The sequence below is a fragment of the Seriola aureovittata genome, chromosome 7 (genome assembly GCF_021018895.1).
Source record: "Seriola aureovittata isolate HTS-2021-v1 ecotype China chromosome 7, ASM2101889v1, whole genome shotgun sequence".
In the NCBI taxonomy this organism is placed as follows: domain Eukaryota; kingdom Metazoa; phylum Chordata; class Actinopteri; order Carangiformes; family Carangidae; genus Seriola; species Seriola aureovittata.
In genome coordinates, this window is record NC_079370.1 from 13,698,822 (window position 1) to 13,714,603 (window position 15,782).

Here is a 15,782-nt window from a genome sequence, read left to right on the forward strand (position 1 = left end):
CATAATAAACAATAGACATACTATTAAATCACCATCTACCACACCCAATTCATGTATCTGGAGTATGTACACACACACGCATGTTGGTCTTTCTGGTTTATAGTTGTGAGGACTCTTGTTCACATAATGCATTCTATAGCCCTTACCCTAACATTAACCATCAAAAACACATGCCAGACCCTACAGCTACATCTACCTCCAACCCAATTATAACCCGAACCTTAAAATCAGGTGTTACTTGTCATACAGTCCTTTGATGTAGTGAGGATCAGTCAAAATGTCCCCACAAAACGATAGAAAGATGACACACACACACACACACACACACACACGCACACACACGCACACACAGACACACACACGCACGCACACACGCACACACAGACACAATAATATTTGCTGTGCTTGCAGTCCTCACAGGCAAACTGAATATTTCATTTCATACAATCACAGCTTTTCCCACCACACACAATAGATTCTGCAGCTACCAAACCGTGACATTCCATTTTTGTTCTTTCGCATTCAGGATATGGATCTCAGAATATTGTTTCATTTTTATGTAATGTAGGAAACATTTCATTTAGGAACACAGGACAGATGGATGAGCCAAGAAACTGATAAATATGACTCAGAAATGTAGAAATAGTACATCATCATATCATTATAAAAACCAGAAAAGAAGGACTGTGTACATGATTATTTGGACTGTTTCTACCACAGGTAGAAATTGTTAGATTTACAATCATTTTTGACTGACTGAAAGCAAGAAAGCAAGGAATGTAATGATAACACAATTAGAGAGCATGCTCAGAATGTCTTTTAAACTACATCAATCTATAATTATTTTAATGACATATAAATGTAATGATATGAGGGCCAGGTGATCCCCAGATTCACTGTACAACCCAGCCTCTGCCTCACCTCTCCTTTCTGTTGCTGCCCTGGAGAGCTGCACAAGGAGTGGAAAATACAGTCACCTAAAAATACACTGCACATAAACAACACGCTTACAAACACATGGGTACACTACACACACACCCTCGCGCACACAGGCCAAGTGTCTTTAATATTAGAAAGCACAAGGCTGACACCTGAGACGCTCAGTGCAGCGGTGTCACCCCCCCGCCTTAAATTAGTCCAGCCCTGGCCAGCATGTCCCTGAGGGTCCAGTCTGATCTGCTCTGCTGCAGGATGGTGCTGAGTGAGGAACGGACGGGCGGGAGAGGGGGGGGGTGTTACATGCTTATGACATCACAGCCCAGTTGGCCCTGCATGCCTGTGGCAGTCACACGGGGCATCACTAGGCCTGATGTGTGTGAAATGGTCATTGGGACCAACGTGGCCTCCATCCTGGCATTCTCCTTATCGTAGCTCCCCCTGTGCACACACACTATGGCACGTATACACACACAAAACTCGGCATTTACAGCATATTTTCCTATATAACACCTCAGTTTATGATATATTTTATTTACGGTTTGCGCATGGTTTGAGACACTTTTTGAATTTTGTCTTTTAACTGATCCCTCGCCCTGTGCTCGCTGTCTTCTCATCAAAAAGCACAACTGTGGTATTTAGTTTCCTCTCCTGTTCCTTTTAGGTTTTATTCAGCGCTCATCTTTGTCTTTACTTGAGCCTCCACATTGTTCCATTCTGTGAAATTCTTTGCATGTATCACTGTAGACCTGTTAAATTTCTTTTGGTTTTCTCCCACCATCGACTGTCTCCACTTGTTTCCATTTCTATGTAGTTATTCATAGCTTTCTTTCTCCAGCGCCTTGTGTTTCTTCCTCTCTTTGTTTTACCCCTTGTTTCTGCTCTATTTCTTTCAACTCTGTATATTTGTTTTCTTTCTTTTGTGTTTTTAACCTCAGCCGTTGGAGCTATATCCTTCTTCAAGATCGTAATTTCCATTTCTATTTGACTTTTATCTCTATTTTGAAACAATTTCTTGTCTTGACAGTTATGTACATTTTTCTTTTCTCTCTTTATTTCCTCTTTGTTTTGATACATTTGTTATTTTTTTATGTATCTCTTCTGCAAAAAAGGCATGAGAGTGAGTGCCAGTACCATGGAAATCACATCTCAGAAAACATGTAAACTGAGTTACAATACAGACTTCGCAGCTGTCTAGACTCATTCCTATATGACATTAGTTTTCCAAACACAGCTGGTGCCGGAATTTTAAATTAACTTGTCATGGTTTACAGATAATTTATTTTTTGCTTTATTTGTTTTTGTGACCAGCTACTTCATAGTTGGGAAAAGAAGAAGGCAAGAGACACTGAACTGCTTATTCATGACCGGTTAATATGTGTGAATGGGTGTAAGTCTATGAATGGTTCAAATGAAGACATACCAACTCTAAATACTTGAACTGACTGAGAAATTGACCTTTGACATCAACGGGAAGTATAGCCATCAATGTGCTGTGTTTAAGTATGATAGATGACAATAAAAAGATGAAAAAGAAATACTACAGTAAAGTATTACCAAAGACACAAATAACCTGTTCTGTCACTGTAAATGTTCTGTTATCAACATATATCATTCTCAATATTATTATTATTATTATTATTATTATTTTGCATAATGGGTAAATGGAATATAACTTAATAGAAATGTAAGCAGTTATTTATACTTTTTAAGTGTATGGACTATCACATAGAGGATTAGAGAGAGAGAGAGAGAGAGAGAGAGAGAGAGAGATGAGGTACTGATAGATGCAGACTCAGCTTTGGATCCAAGTCTGACTCTCTTATTTCTATCTGAAAGAGGATCTAAGTCCAGAAAGATCAGGGAGCCTCCAGCTGGCACACACACACACACACACACACACACACACACACACACACACACACACACACACACACACACACACACACACACACACACACACATTCACAATTTCTCTCTGTGTGTCCCCTCTCCCTCCGACCTCTGTGACCCACATAACAGGACATATGACAGTGCCCATGTGATTTAGATGTCAAAATATGGAGTCAGATTATTTTACAGTGAACAAGCTCTCACCTCTCAGCAGATCAGTGTGTGCTACTGGTCACTGGCCATTAAGAGAGTGTTGCACCAATTGGCTGCAATGTTACTGACTAATCACTGCCTGATCACTGGCCTTATGATCACAACAACCGGTCCAACATGAGCACATATAATCATTAATAAACATAAATAAATTCTGCTTCAGTGTTCTGACCCAGAAGACGAAAGTAACAATAACTAACAGTAACTATGTGCATGTATTTAATTGCTATAGTTTGGTAGAATTTTGAGGCACTGGTATAAATGATATAAGCAATTTATTATAATAATATTGCAGTATAAATTATATACATTTCTCAATAAAATAAATAAAGCGTAGAGAAATTAGTTAAGTAAAAGTCATTAAACAATAAGGGGTAGAATGAGATTTCATTTCACAATAAAAGCTTGTTCCTGTAGGTCACAATTTTCCAAGCAAAGCATACAATAAGCTCATGATACATGATATAATACTTGAATGCTACAACATATCTCTATAGATGAAATTAGTTCGCTGATGGGCCTGTGCACAGCATTTATACCATTTCACAATGTAGATTCTGTCACAGGTGTCTCTACATCCCGTCCACCAGCCCTCATTTTTCAGGACATCCCTCAGGACGCACTTGGTCAGTGAGTGGGGATCGATTCCACTCGTCTGTCCGTTCATTCCACGCTTTACCAACCGTGTGATCTGTTCAAGAATACACACACATACTTGACATGCGTGCATGCAAGACTGGGTACTCACACTCATCTAAAAACAGAATATTCTGCATAGTCGTTGACAGGAAAGAAGAGTTTCAAATCATAAGCCCTCTGCTGCATCTGATATCCTGATAGCTGTGGTGATGGATGAGAGGAGGGAGAGAGATAGAAAGAGAGAGACAGAGAGAGAGAGAGAGAGACTGAAACTTTCTTTTTCACACTGAACCAAGGAGCAACATGTGTCATGTAGAACAGAAAATACATATGACCTATTTACAAGTCTTCTCAAGATTGTGTCTGTGTGTGTGTGTGTGTGTGTGTGTGTGTGTGTGTGTGTGTGTATGCTGATCTGTTTCTCTGTAAGGGGCCATCCCTTGTAAAAGTATGTGGTTTCTTCACAGGATATGGGTTCTGTTGAAAAAGACACAGAGGAAGAGCTCTGAAGAAAGCTTCGCTTTTTCTTTCTTTCTCTCTCCTGTCTTTTTTTTTTCCACGAGACAAATGTTATCTGGTATTTCAATGTTCAAATGAATATAGGCTTCGCGTGTCCGGTAACATAACATGCACATTGATGAAATCTCTTCTGATGCAGCTTTGATGTAGTGAGAATGAATATGTATCCAGACAGCTTTTATCTAATAATCTCATGTGCAGGGGGAATAAATCACTCACTTGTAAATTCCAGTTTAAACAAAGACATTGCAGTGTTTCTTAAGAACTGTTCACAACCTGGTTGACTTCAGAAGTCACATTGCAGCTGAATGCATTAACTTATCCTCCTGTGCTTTTTAAATGTCTTTTTTGAACCTAAAAATTGTTATATAATGTTATCTGATGTTATGACCTATGAATGAAAGCCATGTTTTCTCTATGTCAGCCTGTATGAATAATGTTTACTGAATATTTGCTGCAGATTTAAAGGAAACACATACCTATTTTAGTGAAGTTCTGGCATACATCAAAGAAAGAATCAAAAAGTCACGTACTCATAACTCAGATTCTTAGATCATTTATTTCTGTTTAAAAGATTAATATTTTGGTAAACTGCCCCCTTCGGGATAAATACAGCTTTTTAAAGTAACTATAAGACTATAAGTGTCTCAAATCAGAGCTCTTAGGGTAACCAGCTTGACAAACAGAGTCCCTGAGAAGCCTGCAACAAAAACATTTCCACATATCTAAAAGCCAAACACTGCAAACTAGAGGAACACAGAGAAACAAGATAGAAAAGAGTTTAGTACTTACATCTCTACCTCTGAGTGATTTCACAGCATGATTGATTCCTCTGTCTGTCTGTCCAAAACACAAGGACTGATGACTTTGGTCCCAGCATTAGGACATAAACATTTCTACCTATTGATGAAATATTGAGTTGACTTGAATATATGGTGCCAAGAGGAGTTGGGAACTACAGGTTGCAGCAGTGTGGAGGGTCACAGTGCTCCACATGCTGCCTGGGCCTGTTTGACTCCTGTACACTGAGGGACCGCTTCGCCACAGCTCCTTCATATTTAATTGTTATGTTGAATTATTCTGGCTCAGTGCCGTGTTGTGCCACCGTGAATTGGGTCGCGGAGTTTGTGAGTGTATCTGTGTGTGTGTGTGTGTGTGTGTGTAGGACAGGGACAAGAGGGAGAATGATGTGGCAGTAGTGCCTGAGTCTGCCACGAACACTGGAAGCCGGTGGGAAAGCAGAGCCATAGCAACAGAATAAATTAATGAACAGGATTCGAATGCTACGTTTAACACAAGGTACAAGATCTCACACTCACACACACTCACACACACACACACACACAATGACACAAACAAGCACAAGCCATGCCAGCTGGTGGTTTCATATTCAACACAGATAACCTGGTGATGCAGGCTGGGCCAGAACTACATCTCCAAATGTAAAATATCCAGCCAGCAGCATTCACTACACTGAACATCATGTTTTAAGTTCTTCTGAGTGTATCACACTCTTTAACTTGATGTAAACCTATCCAATCTAAAGCTTTTTCTCATCACTTCATTTTGTTCCACTCAGCTCCATTATAGTGACGTTCATCTAAAAAGAATTTCCTCAACACGAAAAAGTCTGATTATGAACCACGTTATTATCAAACAGACTTTTGTGGAGGAGACTGTTTTTTTTATGTTACACCACAAAGTATTTGACTGAGTAAAAAAATCCCCGCTGGGAACATGTGCTCATACCTGTCCCGGACAGGCATGAGAGAGAGCATGAGACCTGATATCCTCGGAGCCAGTGATATTCAGAAAATAGTCTGCAGCGCCCCCTTCAGGAGAAGAGAGAAAAACACTGTGGCCAAGATTCAAATGACAACCATTCAGGATAGGTTTTCAGTGATTATACAGGTAGACCTAATGCAATTACTATTCCTTTGATTGTGCAATTCAGTCTCTAGATTAACATCAAAACAAATTTCAAGCCATTTTCAAGCAATCAAAAAGTGCAAAAAAATTTTTGAGGAACATAATAAGAACTGATTTCATGTGTTTCAGTGACAGATTATTGTGCTTTGGATATATGCAGGTATATGCTTTCCTACAACATCAGCTGATTGTTCTTGCCTTGTGTAACCTTGTTATGGCAAATATGCATATTTGACAATTAAAGTTGATTGCACTGAGTATACAGGCAATTTTAGGTGCCAGTTAATGTTGAACAGATGAAAAAGAACATTGATAGGATTACTGAGTGGTGTAATGCCAAAACCTTCGTCAAATAAGTTGCAAGTAGCTGGAATTTGTTTAAACGAACTGTCTAAAACTGTCAATGATGCTGAAACTTGACACTTAAATGTTCCTTTTTAATATTCCTGTCGTCCTGTCTGTCCACCGTCCACAGTGCAATCTTTGTTGAAACAAAGGATGGTAAATGCCTTTTGGAAAAACCTGTCTGGAAGAAGTCTGTTAGTGGTTACAGAAGTTATAAAGTGATAACACTACCTCACCTGTCACTAAAAATATGGGTGAGGAATTATTTTCTTTCTGACTGTAGACACAAAAGACTTTTTCCCACATTAAAACAGGGTTCAAAAATGAAATAACATTAAATTTGAATGCATTGATTTTTACTTTTTTATTGTACAATATTACAATTACATTTTGTACAAATGCTGTTAACAAAAAAATACAATTCAGGCTAGATGGAAAAATGTTTGCTCATGGCCTGAAAATAACAGTGTCTTTGAGCACAGCACTGAACCTTCATGCAGCAGTGGAGGGAGCACCTGCTGCTGCTGCTGCTGCTGCTGCTTGGAAGTACAGCCACACACACACACAGTCGGGGTAGCATGGCTTCCTCCAGATCAACCAATCAGATGTTCAAATATGGGTGGACAAAAACAGCAAGGTGGTTACCAACATCAGATTCAAATGAAGATCATGTACTGACACGGTTGCATAAAAATCCAGTTTGAGTGCCTGTGTGTTGTAATGACAGAGGAGAAGGGAACAAGGGACATAAGGTTGTTGTTCGGTTCTTGTTTGGTCCAAGTCCAATATGTTAAGAAGAAACCAATCTGCAGGGTCAGGGGTCATCGGGTGGGCCTTAAGAGCGGGTATACTTCCCCCAGATGTGCAGCATGAAGACTGAAGCAATGAAGAGCAGACTCATCACCAGCACTGGCACTGGACCACTGTCACAACAAAGAGCCACTGATTAACACTCAGATTAACACACATACACAGACACACACAAAATCCCATCATTTTCTGTAACCCCAACCAAAGTGAGAGTCTCAGTTGAGTGGCTGATTTTATTGATGAGCTTCGGAAACAAGGAGGGGCTCTCATCTGTCAAGGAGGGATTGAGTTGGGGGAGGGGTGGAGGGGCGCATCACTAAGTAGCAGTATTGCCATGCCAACCATCTCCTCCGCGGCCCCCTCCTCCCCCTGTCAGAAGGCTGTAATTGAGTTGACCTTTCAGAGTGGATCCTTTAATGAAGCTTTGAGGCCGGTGTCTAACGCAGAAACAAACATGCACTCGATATACAGCACTGTATGGCGAGTCTGCCCTCCTTCGACTGCTGGAGAGACACACTCAATAACCACCACAGCACCATCGATCAACCATGGCTGGCTATGACCAGACGACAGGATGCTTTCTCTAATATTTGGGGTGAGGATGCAGCAGAATGGAAGTTTATGAGTTAAAGAGTTCTCTAAATATGCGCTTTCCTAACGCACATAATTGTATGTGTGTGTAGATAGACACACACTTAATGAAACAGATTTGTTTTACCACAGTGGCGCGTCTGCCCAATTTCCTGCCATTAAACATTCCTCCCATTCTACCCGATGAACATAAATGACATTAATGGAGGTGCAAGTGTCGGAAATCCTGTGAATTAGTGTCTGTTTTTGAGTGGATGTAAGTTAAAATATAGAAGGGTAAATTTGTTGTACGTGTATATGTTGTGGAGTGTGTGTGTTGGGGGGGGGGGTATAACTGCTTTACAGCAGCTGCTTTTATAAGCTGCACTTACACTTTGAGGCCTGGTGAGTCTTCTGTGTAGAAGCGCCACATGCCACCAGTGCCAGCTGATCCTGTGGTCCTGCCACCGCTGCGTGTACCACTGCTAGTGGCTTTCCTGTGGAAAACACACACACACACACACACACACACACACACATATATATGCATAAAGTAACCATAGTAAGACTGATACAGTATTTGAGTGAGGAAATTTCTCATTATTTCGGCCTTAACAAGACAATCCCCCACTTATCATCCAGCAGTTTCTCAGAACTTAATGATCACACTAACTGCAACCAAACTTTTCAAAACCAAGCCTCAAAAACCAACTCAAAAGAATCTTGAGACCATTAAATCTGAATGTACGTAAGCCATTTACCAAAAAATATATGCCATTATACACCTTATTAAAAGAGTAACTCCAACTACAGTAGCAGGTGATGAAAGAGTGGAGTGATTCATGGCTGCTTCACTCATGTGATGAGATTAAACTGAGGTTAATGAGGTAATGAAGAGGGTGATAGTATCGGTACATAATGAGAGAGGTGACAGTGAGCCTCTGATTACACACTGATTAAGCCCATAGTACAACATCTATCTGCTGCTCCAATCTACAGAGGGCACACAAATATACAGAGAAGGACCATGTAAAATTCATCTATCACTCTTTACAGTATGATGACATGAGCAGGTGGGGTCAATGCTGAGGGTATTTGGAAAATAATTATGGGGAGTGTGTTCAGGCTGAGACAATTGCATAACTTATCTTTCATGTTTGATTTAAAATGACCACCAATAGCTTTACATTTACAGTGGTAGTCTTTAGTGTGTAAAAAAGAGTTGTGTGACAGCTTAAGAAGAAACAAAGTGTCTCAGTAAAGTGTTGGGTCACTACAAGTCTCTGAACTCTACTGAAGAGATAAACACCATTCTTCCAAAATATATTCCCTTGCTGGGTGTTTTGAGGATGGTGGTAAAGATTGACATCAGCCAAAAATCATCTACAGCTTAAATGGATCAAAGTGTGAGGACTGTGAGGGCAATATGATATGATTCATGTGATTGTCAGACTTCACTGACCATTCAGAGACCCACTGTGGCCTGTGTGGAAACATGTTCTGACTTTTCCTTTTATTTATCATCCATCTGTGTGTAGTGTTCACTTGTGGAAAGTTTACCCTCTGTATCTATCTGCTTGGTTGAATGCAGTAGAAGTACAAGTAGAGTGTGTGCATACCTCTGTCTGACTGTGGAGCCTGCTGCACGGGGAGCCACTGTCTTACTGGGGGAACGGCCAGACGCCCCAACATTGGTTGCACTTGCTGCTGGTCCAGGCTGAAAGAGAAACACCAGATATAAAACATAAATGGGATTCATTTCCATTATACCAGATGTCTGTCACTCACATAAACATATTTTATAAATACACATTCACAGTTAAAAGTAACATTCAGCATTCAGATAAAGAGACTTAACAATGATTCTTGGATTTCTAAGTCACATTTGATTCTGAACTGTACAGTATGTTTTCTGTTAGAGACTGGTGGTAAAGGCCTTGACTGAGTGTCCACACTGTTCATTGCTTTCAACATCTAGTGTTAACATACAGTCTCCACCAAATGTGTTCACAAACATATACAAGCAATTCATTTTGTTTTGAACCAGCTTAAAATGTCTTGTGGGACTGTTTGAGCTGCTAAAAAACAGCCACGTCTACAAATGATGAGCTAACGTTAGCAACCGAGCTAACACATAGCAAAACGTTACTTCAGGTCTGAATGAGTGCAACAGAGCCGCTTAGCTTTAACAGCAGTAACTGTTGAAGATGGAGCTGAGAATCTTACCATTTTGCTTTATTCTTCCAGATGCGAACTGAAACCTTAAGTCCCTTTCCCAGCCGATGTCCACGTTAAATGAGCAGCAGCAGTCGGTGTATGAACGGCTCAAAACTTGAGAAGAGATCTCACAGAGCTGACGCTTGTCTGAAAAGGACACGACTGCAAAACACAAGACCAGAGCGGGCGACCGAGCAGAAGCCTGACCGTCTGATCGCATCCAGTACAAAGAGAAAGACCCAAAATTAATTTTAAGGAGTTTACTTTTGTAATACTTAAATTATACGTATTTTATAAAAGCATACGATTTATAATGTCTTGAAATTAGATGCTTGTTTGAACTTTTATTCAAAGGCAAATTAATGACCCGCTTTAACTGGAATGAGACGTGTCCCCTTTACGTCAGGGAAACTGGCGTCATTGTGGTTCTAACGCGAAGTCCGAGTAGCCTGATCCAGACGGTTATTTTGAGCCAACATGGCGCCGACACGACAGAGTTTCATGGCAGCTGGTCTTGTTGCTACGGGAAGCTAGACGAGCATAAGCCCAGGTTTCCAAGCTAAGACAAGGTAGTGAAGATATCCAAAGGTAAACACATAGTATGTTTAAATTATAACGTAGTTGTGGTGTTTAGTTACAAAGACAACTGTTAACCAAGTTGGCTATTTGGGGTTGGCTAACAGGGTTGTAATTTCATTAGCGACAGGCTAGTTAGTATCCACAATCTTATCTCTGTAGCTAAAGACACTTATGTTAGCTTTTTTAAGTAAACAGCTAAATAAATAAGGACTCATTTGTGTCCTTACCTGCAATTCAGTGTCTGCCAGCGGTTTTCGTTATAATACATGGGGCCACTGGGAACGAGTGACAGCCATAGAGGTTGGCAGACAGTAGTACTATGTACTTTTCCCTGTTAAACAGTCATGAAATAAAGTGCTTTAAAGGTTAAAAGTTACAAATTGAATTAAGTTACAAACCACAAGTATCGATTCTTTAAGTTTGCCAACAATGCAGCTCTTACACGTTCCTTTCTTGACATCAGAGTAGGTTCATGAATTTCTTCTGTTGGAAAGAGTAATTTGTTCTCGACAACATCAAGTTAAAGATTGTTTGAATTCCGCTGAAAATGAATTCCCTTCATTGATGTATCTCACAGGTTAAGGTTAACTCCTATAATTGCCAACTGTTGTGAACATGAGCTTTGGACTCTTTGCACTACTTGCTCTTCTGGCTGTCTGTGCTCATAGTCATCAGTTTATCATTGTAGTCATTCTACACAATATAGTGATGTTTCATGTATTTTATTGTATGTAAAACCTTTTCTGCAAACTAGCACTGTGTTTTTGGAAAATATACTCCAGTTTCACTTTATTCATTCTTTTGTGCAGGATGGCACGAGTGGTGTTCCTCCATCCAGACCTGGGTATTGGTGGTGCAGAGCGACTGGTGGTCGATGCTGCTGTCGCTCTTAAGGCTCAGGGGTGTAGTGTTCAGATCTGGACGGCACATTATGATCCAACACACTGCTTCTCTGAAACCCTGGACCCAGACCTGCCTGTAGTAAGTTAACACACCGTACTACATAATAGTGTCCCTCGAAGATACACAACAAAGACAAAGAATAGTGTATGTAAAATGCAGAATCTATAATAACTGTAACTTCATTGTTTCTGTTACTTTTCTAATAGGTATGTGTGGGTGACTGGCTTCCTACTGGTGTGTTTGGCTACCTACATGCCCTGTGTGCCTACCTGAGGATGATCTATGTGGCCCTCTACCTGGTGTTCCTCAGTGGGGTGGAGTATGATGTCATCTTCTGTGATCAGGTGAGTTGACTATGTGTCTGTTTCGTCATCACTTATCTGAGTTCTTCTGAGCCTTCTGTATCTCGTAACTGACTCTGCTTCTCGGAGAATAGCTTCCATTGTTATCAGCAGTCTGTTTTGTGTCACACCTTTTTACTATACACTCCCTTGCCTATTTTCTACTGTTTCGTCTTTCATACAAATAGACACACGTATCACCCTTCTCTCTAGCACATAATTACAGAGAAAACCACAGATTGGCTTCTGTAAGTGTGATACTTGAAGAGTCTTCATTACCTAAATTAATTAGATTATCAGCCAAAACATGTAATGCAAAGGTCACAAAGAGCTGTCACAATATTTCTATCCAGCATTGTTGAGCATTAACATAGTGTATGTTTTATATATGGAGTCGTATACTGTATATGTAAATGTTTAGTTACCATTTTAGACTATTACTTGTTTGTTTTATTCCCTCTCCCTATGTGTGAAATGATACATCACATCACTCGTGACATTTTCACACTCACACTAATTGCTATATCACACATCAAAGCTGCCATATTTGTCACTGATTAGCCATGAGGACAGGATCATTTTTGTATTTTTTGATAAAACAATTTCCATTCCTCCCTAGGTGTCGGTGTGTATCCCAGTGCTGCGTCTGTCCCGTCACAGGAAGAAGGTTCTGTTTTACTGCCACTTCCCAGACCAGCTGCTGACCCAGAGAAAGTCAACTTTGAAGAAGCTTTACCGCGCTCCCATTGACTGGCTGGAGGAATACACCACGGGCATGGCTGATATGGTACGTAACGGCTGAGCGTGGGGTTGTATCATACAATAGGTTGTTATGGAACAAACGGAATGCCAGCACTGATGACACTGATGATGGCTTATAGCTGAAACATGTTTGTTTCTTCACTCCCTATTGAACAAGAGGACTATTTATCTGTTTAGATTGCAACGTGCACCTGATACATTGCTTGAGTACTTTGGAGTTGTGCACACTGCTACTTTCTGTTGCATGCCCTGGTTACAAGACAAGACTCAGGTCATTTTATTTCATTCAGATGAAAAAATAAATAAACAAATATATAAAATAGCATCTTTTTGAAACCGTGGTAATGAATGCAAAGCAAGCAGGAAAGCACAAAAACATAAATACAGTATAAAAATGACACATTAATTAGGGCAAGCTAAAAATATACGACTAAAACTATTTAAAAAATATGCATGGGGTTTGATTTCTTGAGTTGCTTGGGTGGTGCGTATTAAGGGTGCTGACAGTAAATTCTGTCTGGATTGGAGAATGGCCAGAGAGTCCTCAGAGTCTGAGTCTGAGGAAAGTCAAGGGCTAAACCTTTGCATGTCTTGAAGGCAGTCAGTAAAATATCAAAATTAAACTAACATAATATTATTAATTTGCTGCATATTACATTGAAGCCTTACTGATGCATTTTGTGCAGCAGGTTGGCAGTAAAGTGATTTCTGATTTCTGATTGTAACTATAGTAACAAGTGATATGAAAGACATTTTTTGTGCATGTATGTTGAGGAAAGGATGTGTTTGTAAATGTATGACATATTGCATATTAAAATGCAGAAAATATCAGCTCAGAAAAAGCAGTGCTACTTGATTATGTATATATATTTTTATATACACCCTGCAATCATGAAAAGATGTAGTTGTATTTTTTGCTGTACAATGGTGAGACAATACAAAGAAAATACCAATATATACACCCAAAATATACAAAATAAAAAAGAAAAACTTTTACTGGATAGAGGCACGGATTGACTTCATGCAAAAAAAACTTGTGATTGAGTTGTTTTGACTGTTATAATTTTGTCTACCTCCAATGCAATTTGCTGCTGAAGTTTATACAAATCCGTGATTAACAAATTACAAATAGATTCAGGTGTCAACTGAAATTTGTTTTTGCCTACTAGCAAATTAGATTGCATTTACATGCTGCTGAAGTACTGCTCTGTTAAATACAGCCAGAGTTGATTTTATTTTTATCTCACCAAGATGTCGTTTGACAGGCTAACATGTTTCTTTCTGACTGACTTGAGTTTTGTAATATAATAAATTAAAATAAAAGGTATATTATTTTGACTTAAACAGCTTGAATAAACCAAAGTGACTATTTAAAATGTGATACAGCCTGATCTTCACAGACCGGCTGTTGTAAAAGCTCAGGGCCCTGATAGAAATGAAATGACATTTCAATTTTAGTCTAGACTTTAGGATAATCAAAGACCTCAGGCTGCTATCCAACTCATAGGGACCTGTGATATATGTGAGATCCTTATGAACTAATCTCTCTCTACTTCCTCTTAGATTCTGGTAAACAGCCAGTTCACTGCAGGCATCTTCAGGGAGACCTTTCATAGTCTAAGTAGAGTCCAGACAGATGTCCTCTATCCCTCCCTCAACACGCGTACCTTTGACCAGCCGTCCACTGAAGCACAAGGCCTTGAAGGGCTGCTCCCTGAGGAAACCTCCTGCCTGTTTCTCTCTCTGAACCGATATGAGAGAAAGAAGAATCTGGGCTTGGCTCTGGAGGCTCTGGCAGCCCTGAGGAGCAGCCTTCCTCCAGGCCAGAGAGCAGGCATTCACTTGGTGGTGGCGGGGGGCTATGATGACCGAGTTACTGAGAATGTTGAACATTACACTGAACTGAAAGAGCTGGCAGCGCAGCTCCATTTGGAGGACTGTGTCACTTTCTTGCGCTCCCCTTCTGATTCACTGAAGGTGGCGCTGCTGCGGGGCAGCGCCGCTGTGCTCTACACCCCGAGCAGAGAGCATTTTGGTATAGTTCCCGTTGAGGCCATGTACTGCTGCTGCCCTGTTATCGCTGTGAACTCTGGGGGCCCCCTGGAGAGCGTGGCAGACCAGGAAACGGGCTTCTTGTGTGAGCCCACAGCTGAAGCCTTCTCTAAGGCCATGGAGAGGCTCGTCAGGGAGCCACAGCTCCGCAGGGACATGGGACAAGCTGGAAGGAGGAGGGTACAAGATAAGTTCTCTCTTCAGGCCTTCTCAGACCAGCTGTATGGGTACATTGTCAGGCTGAGCCAGTGATGTGAAGCTGGAGGAGAGGCAAGAGAAAACCAGTGAAATTGTGGAAAAACGATCCTCTGCTGAACTGTGAAACTGAAGACTGGGGTCTGAGTTGAAGTGGATGTCTTCTAACAGAGAATGTATGTGTATATGTGCAGGTAGGTGGTGGGGTATTATGAGGACTTAGAGGACAATTAATCAGCATTCCCTTGCAGTGGTTGCTGAGAGGAAAAAAAGGATGGAATCTCTATACTAATTAAGAAAAGAGTAACGAGTTTACCTACCCTATCTCTGGAAAAATACCACCCCTGCAAGTGTGTACGAGCGTTCGTGTGTAATTGTGCATGTGTAGCAGCGTGGCAACCAAGAGCCTAGCAAATGAGTGTACCAAAAGGATTGATTGTTAGAGTGAAATGTTTTGCACTGTGTATGTTTTTTTTCTTGCTTTTCTACAGTAGTCTTTGTCTTTGTGTGTTTGGGGGTTGAAGAAGAAGAATGTAGTTACAACTATGTGCCATCAGGCAGTACACAGTCTCAGATCGATAAACAAGATGCTTTCCGCTACTTCCTGTCCACCCAGAGCTTAGCTTCACAAGATGCTGACAGAGAGTGTTTTGCTTTATTAGAGGTCTGGCTGATGGGCAGTGTGCCTGTGTCTGGGTCATTATCAGCGAGGAGAATAGCAGAAGGTCATTGTGTCTGCGCACTGGCCTCCTCAGCCCTCCTACTGTATAGAAATGCTCTTATTGACATTCCTGAAGTCTTAATAAACAAGAGGACAAATAGTTTCCTGACTCTTATGGGCTTTGCTTTGTTGTTAAGTTTTTTTGGCCTTTAATAGAG

At 40.6% G+C, this 15,782-nt stretch overlaps 2 protein-coding genes and 1 long non-coding RNA gene across 5 annotated transcripts in view; 1 reads left to right on the forward strand and 2 right to left on the reverse strand.

The window, feature by feature from the left end:
* The window catches only part of alg2 (ALG2 alpha-1,3/1,6-mannosyltransferase), a 61,732-nt gene extending 45,993 nt beyond the window's left edge, over positions 1 to 15,739 (forward strand). The window contains exons 1-5 of one of the 3 annotated variants that reach the window (XM_056380664.1): positions 10,502 to 10,659; positions 11,460 to 11,631; positions 11,760 to 11,897; positions 12,514 to 12,681; positions 14,220 to 15,739. In XM_056380664.1, coding sequence (XP_056236639.1) covers positions 11,461 to 11,631; positions 11,760 to 11,897; positions 12,514 to 12,681; positions 14,220 to 14,960 — 1,218 coding nt within the window. In that variant the 5' untranslated portion in view covers positions 10,502 to 10,659; position 11,460 and the 3' untranslated portion in view covers positions 14,961 to 15,739. Of the gene's footprint in view, positions 1 to 10,501; positions 10,660 to 11,459; positions 11,632 to 11,759; positions 11,898 to 12,513; positions 12,682 to 14,219 lie in introns of those variants that run through there. The other 2 variants (XM_056380666.1, XM_056380665.1) reach the window with 2 other exon arrangements.
* Positions 3,301 to 5,296, reverse strand: LOC130172183 (uncharacterized). The gene is made up of 2 exons (XR_008828235.1): positions 4,993 to 5,296; positions 3,301 to 3,733 (listed from the first exon to the last, which is right to left on the reverse strand). It is a non-coding gene; the product is annotated as an uncharacterized LOC130172183 (long non-coding RNA).
* sec61b (SEC61 translocon subunit beta) lies at positions 6,824 to 10,239 on the reverse strand. The gene is made up of 4 exons (XM_056380667.1): positions 10,081 to 10,239; positions 9,474 to 9,571; positions 8,247 to 8,351; positions 6,824 to 7,397 (listed from the first exon to the last, which is right to left on the reverse strand). The coding sequence occupies exons 1-4, from the start codon at positions 10,081 to 10,083 to the stop codon at positions 7,310 to 7,312; spliced, it is 294 nt and encodes a 97-aa protein (XP_056236642.1). The 5' UTR covers positions 10,084 to 10,239; the 3' UTR covers positions 6,824 to 7,309.
* Positions 15,740 to 15,782: the final 43 nt, after the last annotated feature.

Excerpts from the sequence above, each read along its gene's own strand:
- sec61b (XM_056380667.1), bottom strand. Across the intron at positions 8,352-9,473 it reads GGCTCCACAGTCAGACAGAG|GAAAGCCACTAGCAGTGGTA; the intron begins GTATGCACACAC and ends TGTTTTCCACAG. Across the intron at positions 7,398-8,246 it reads GACTCACCAGGCCTCAAAGT|TGGTCCAGTGCCAGTGCTGG; the intron begins GTAAGTGCAGCT and ends TTGTTGTGACAG.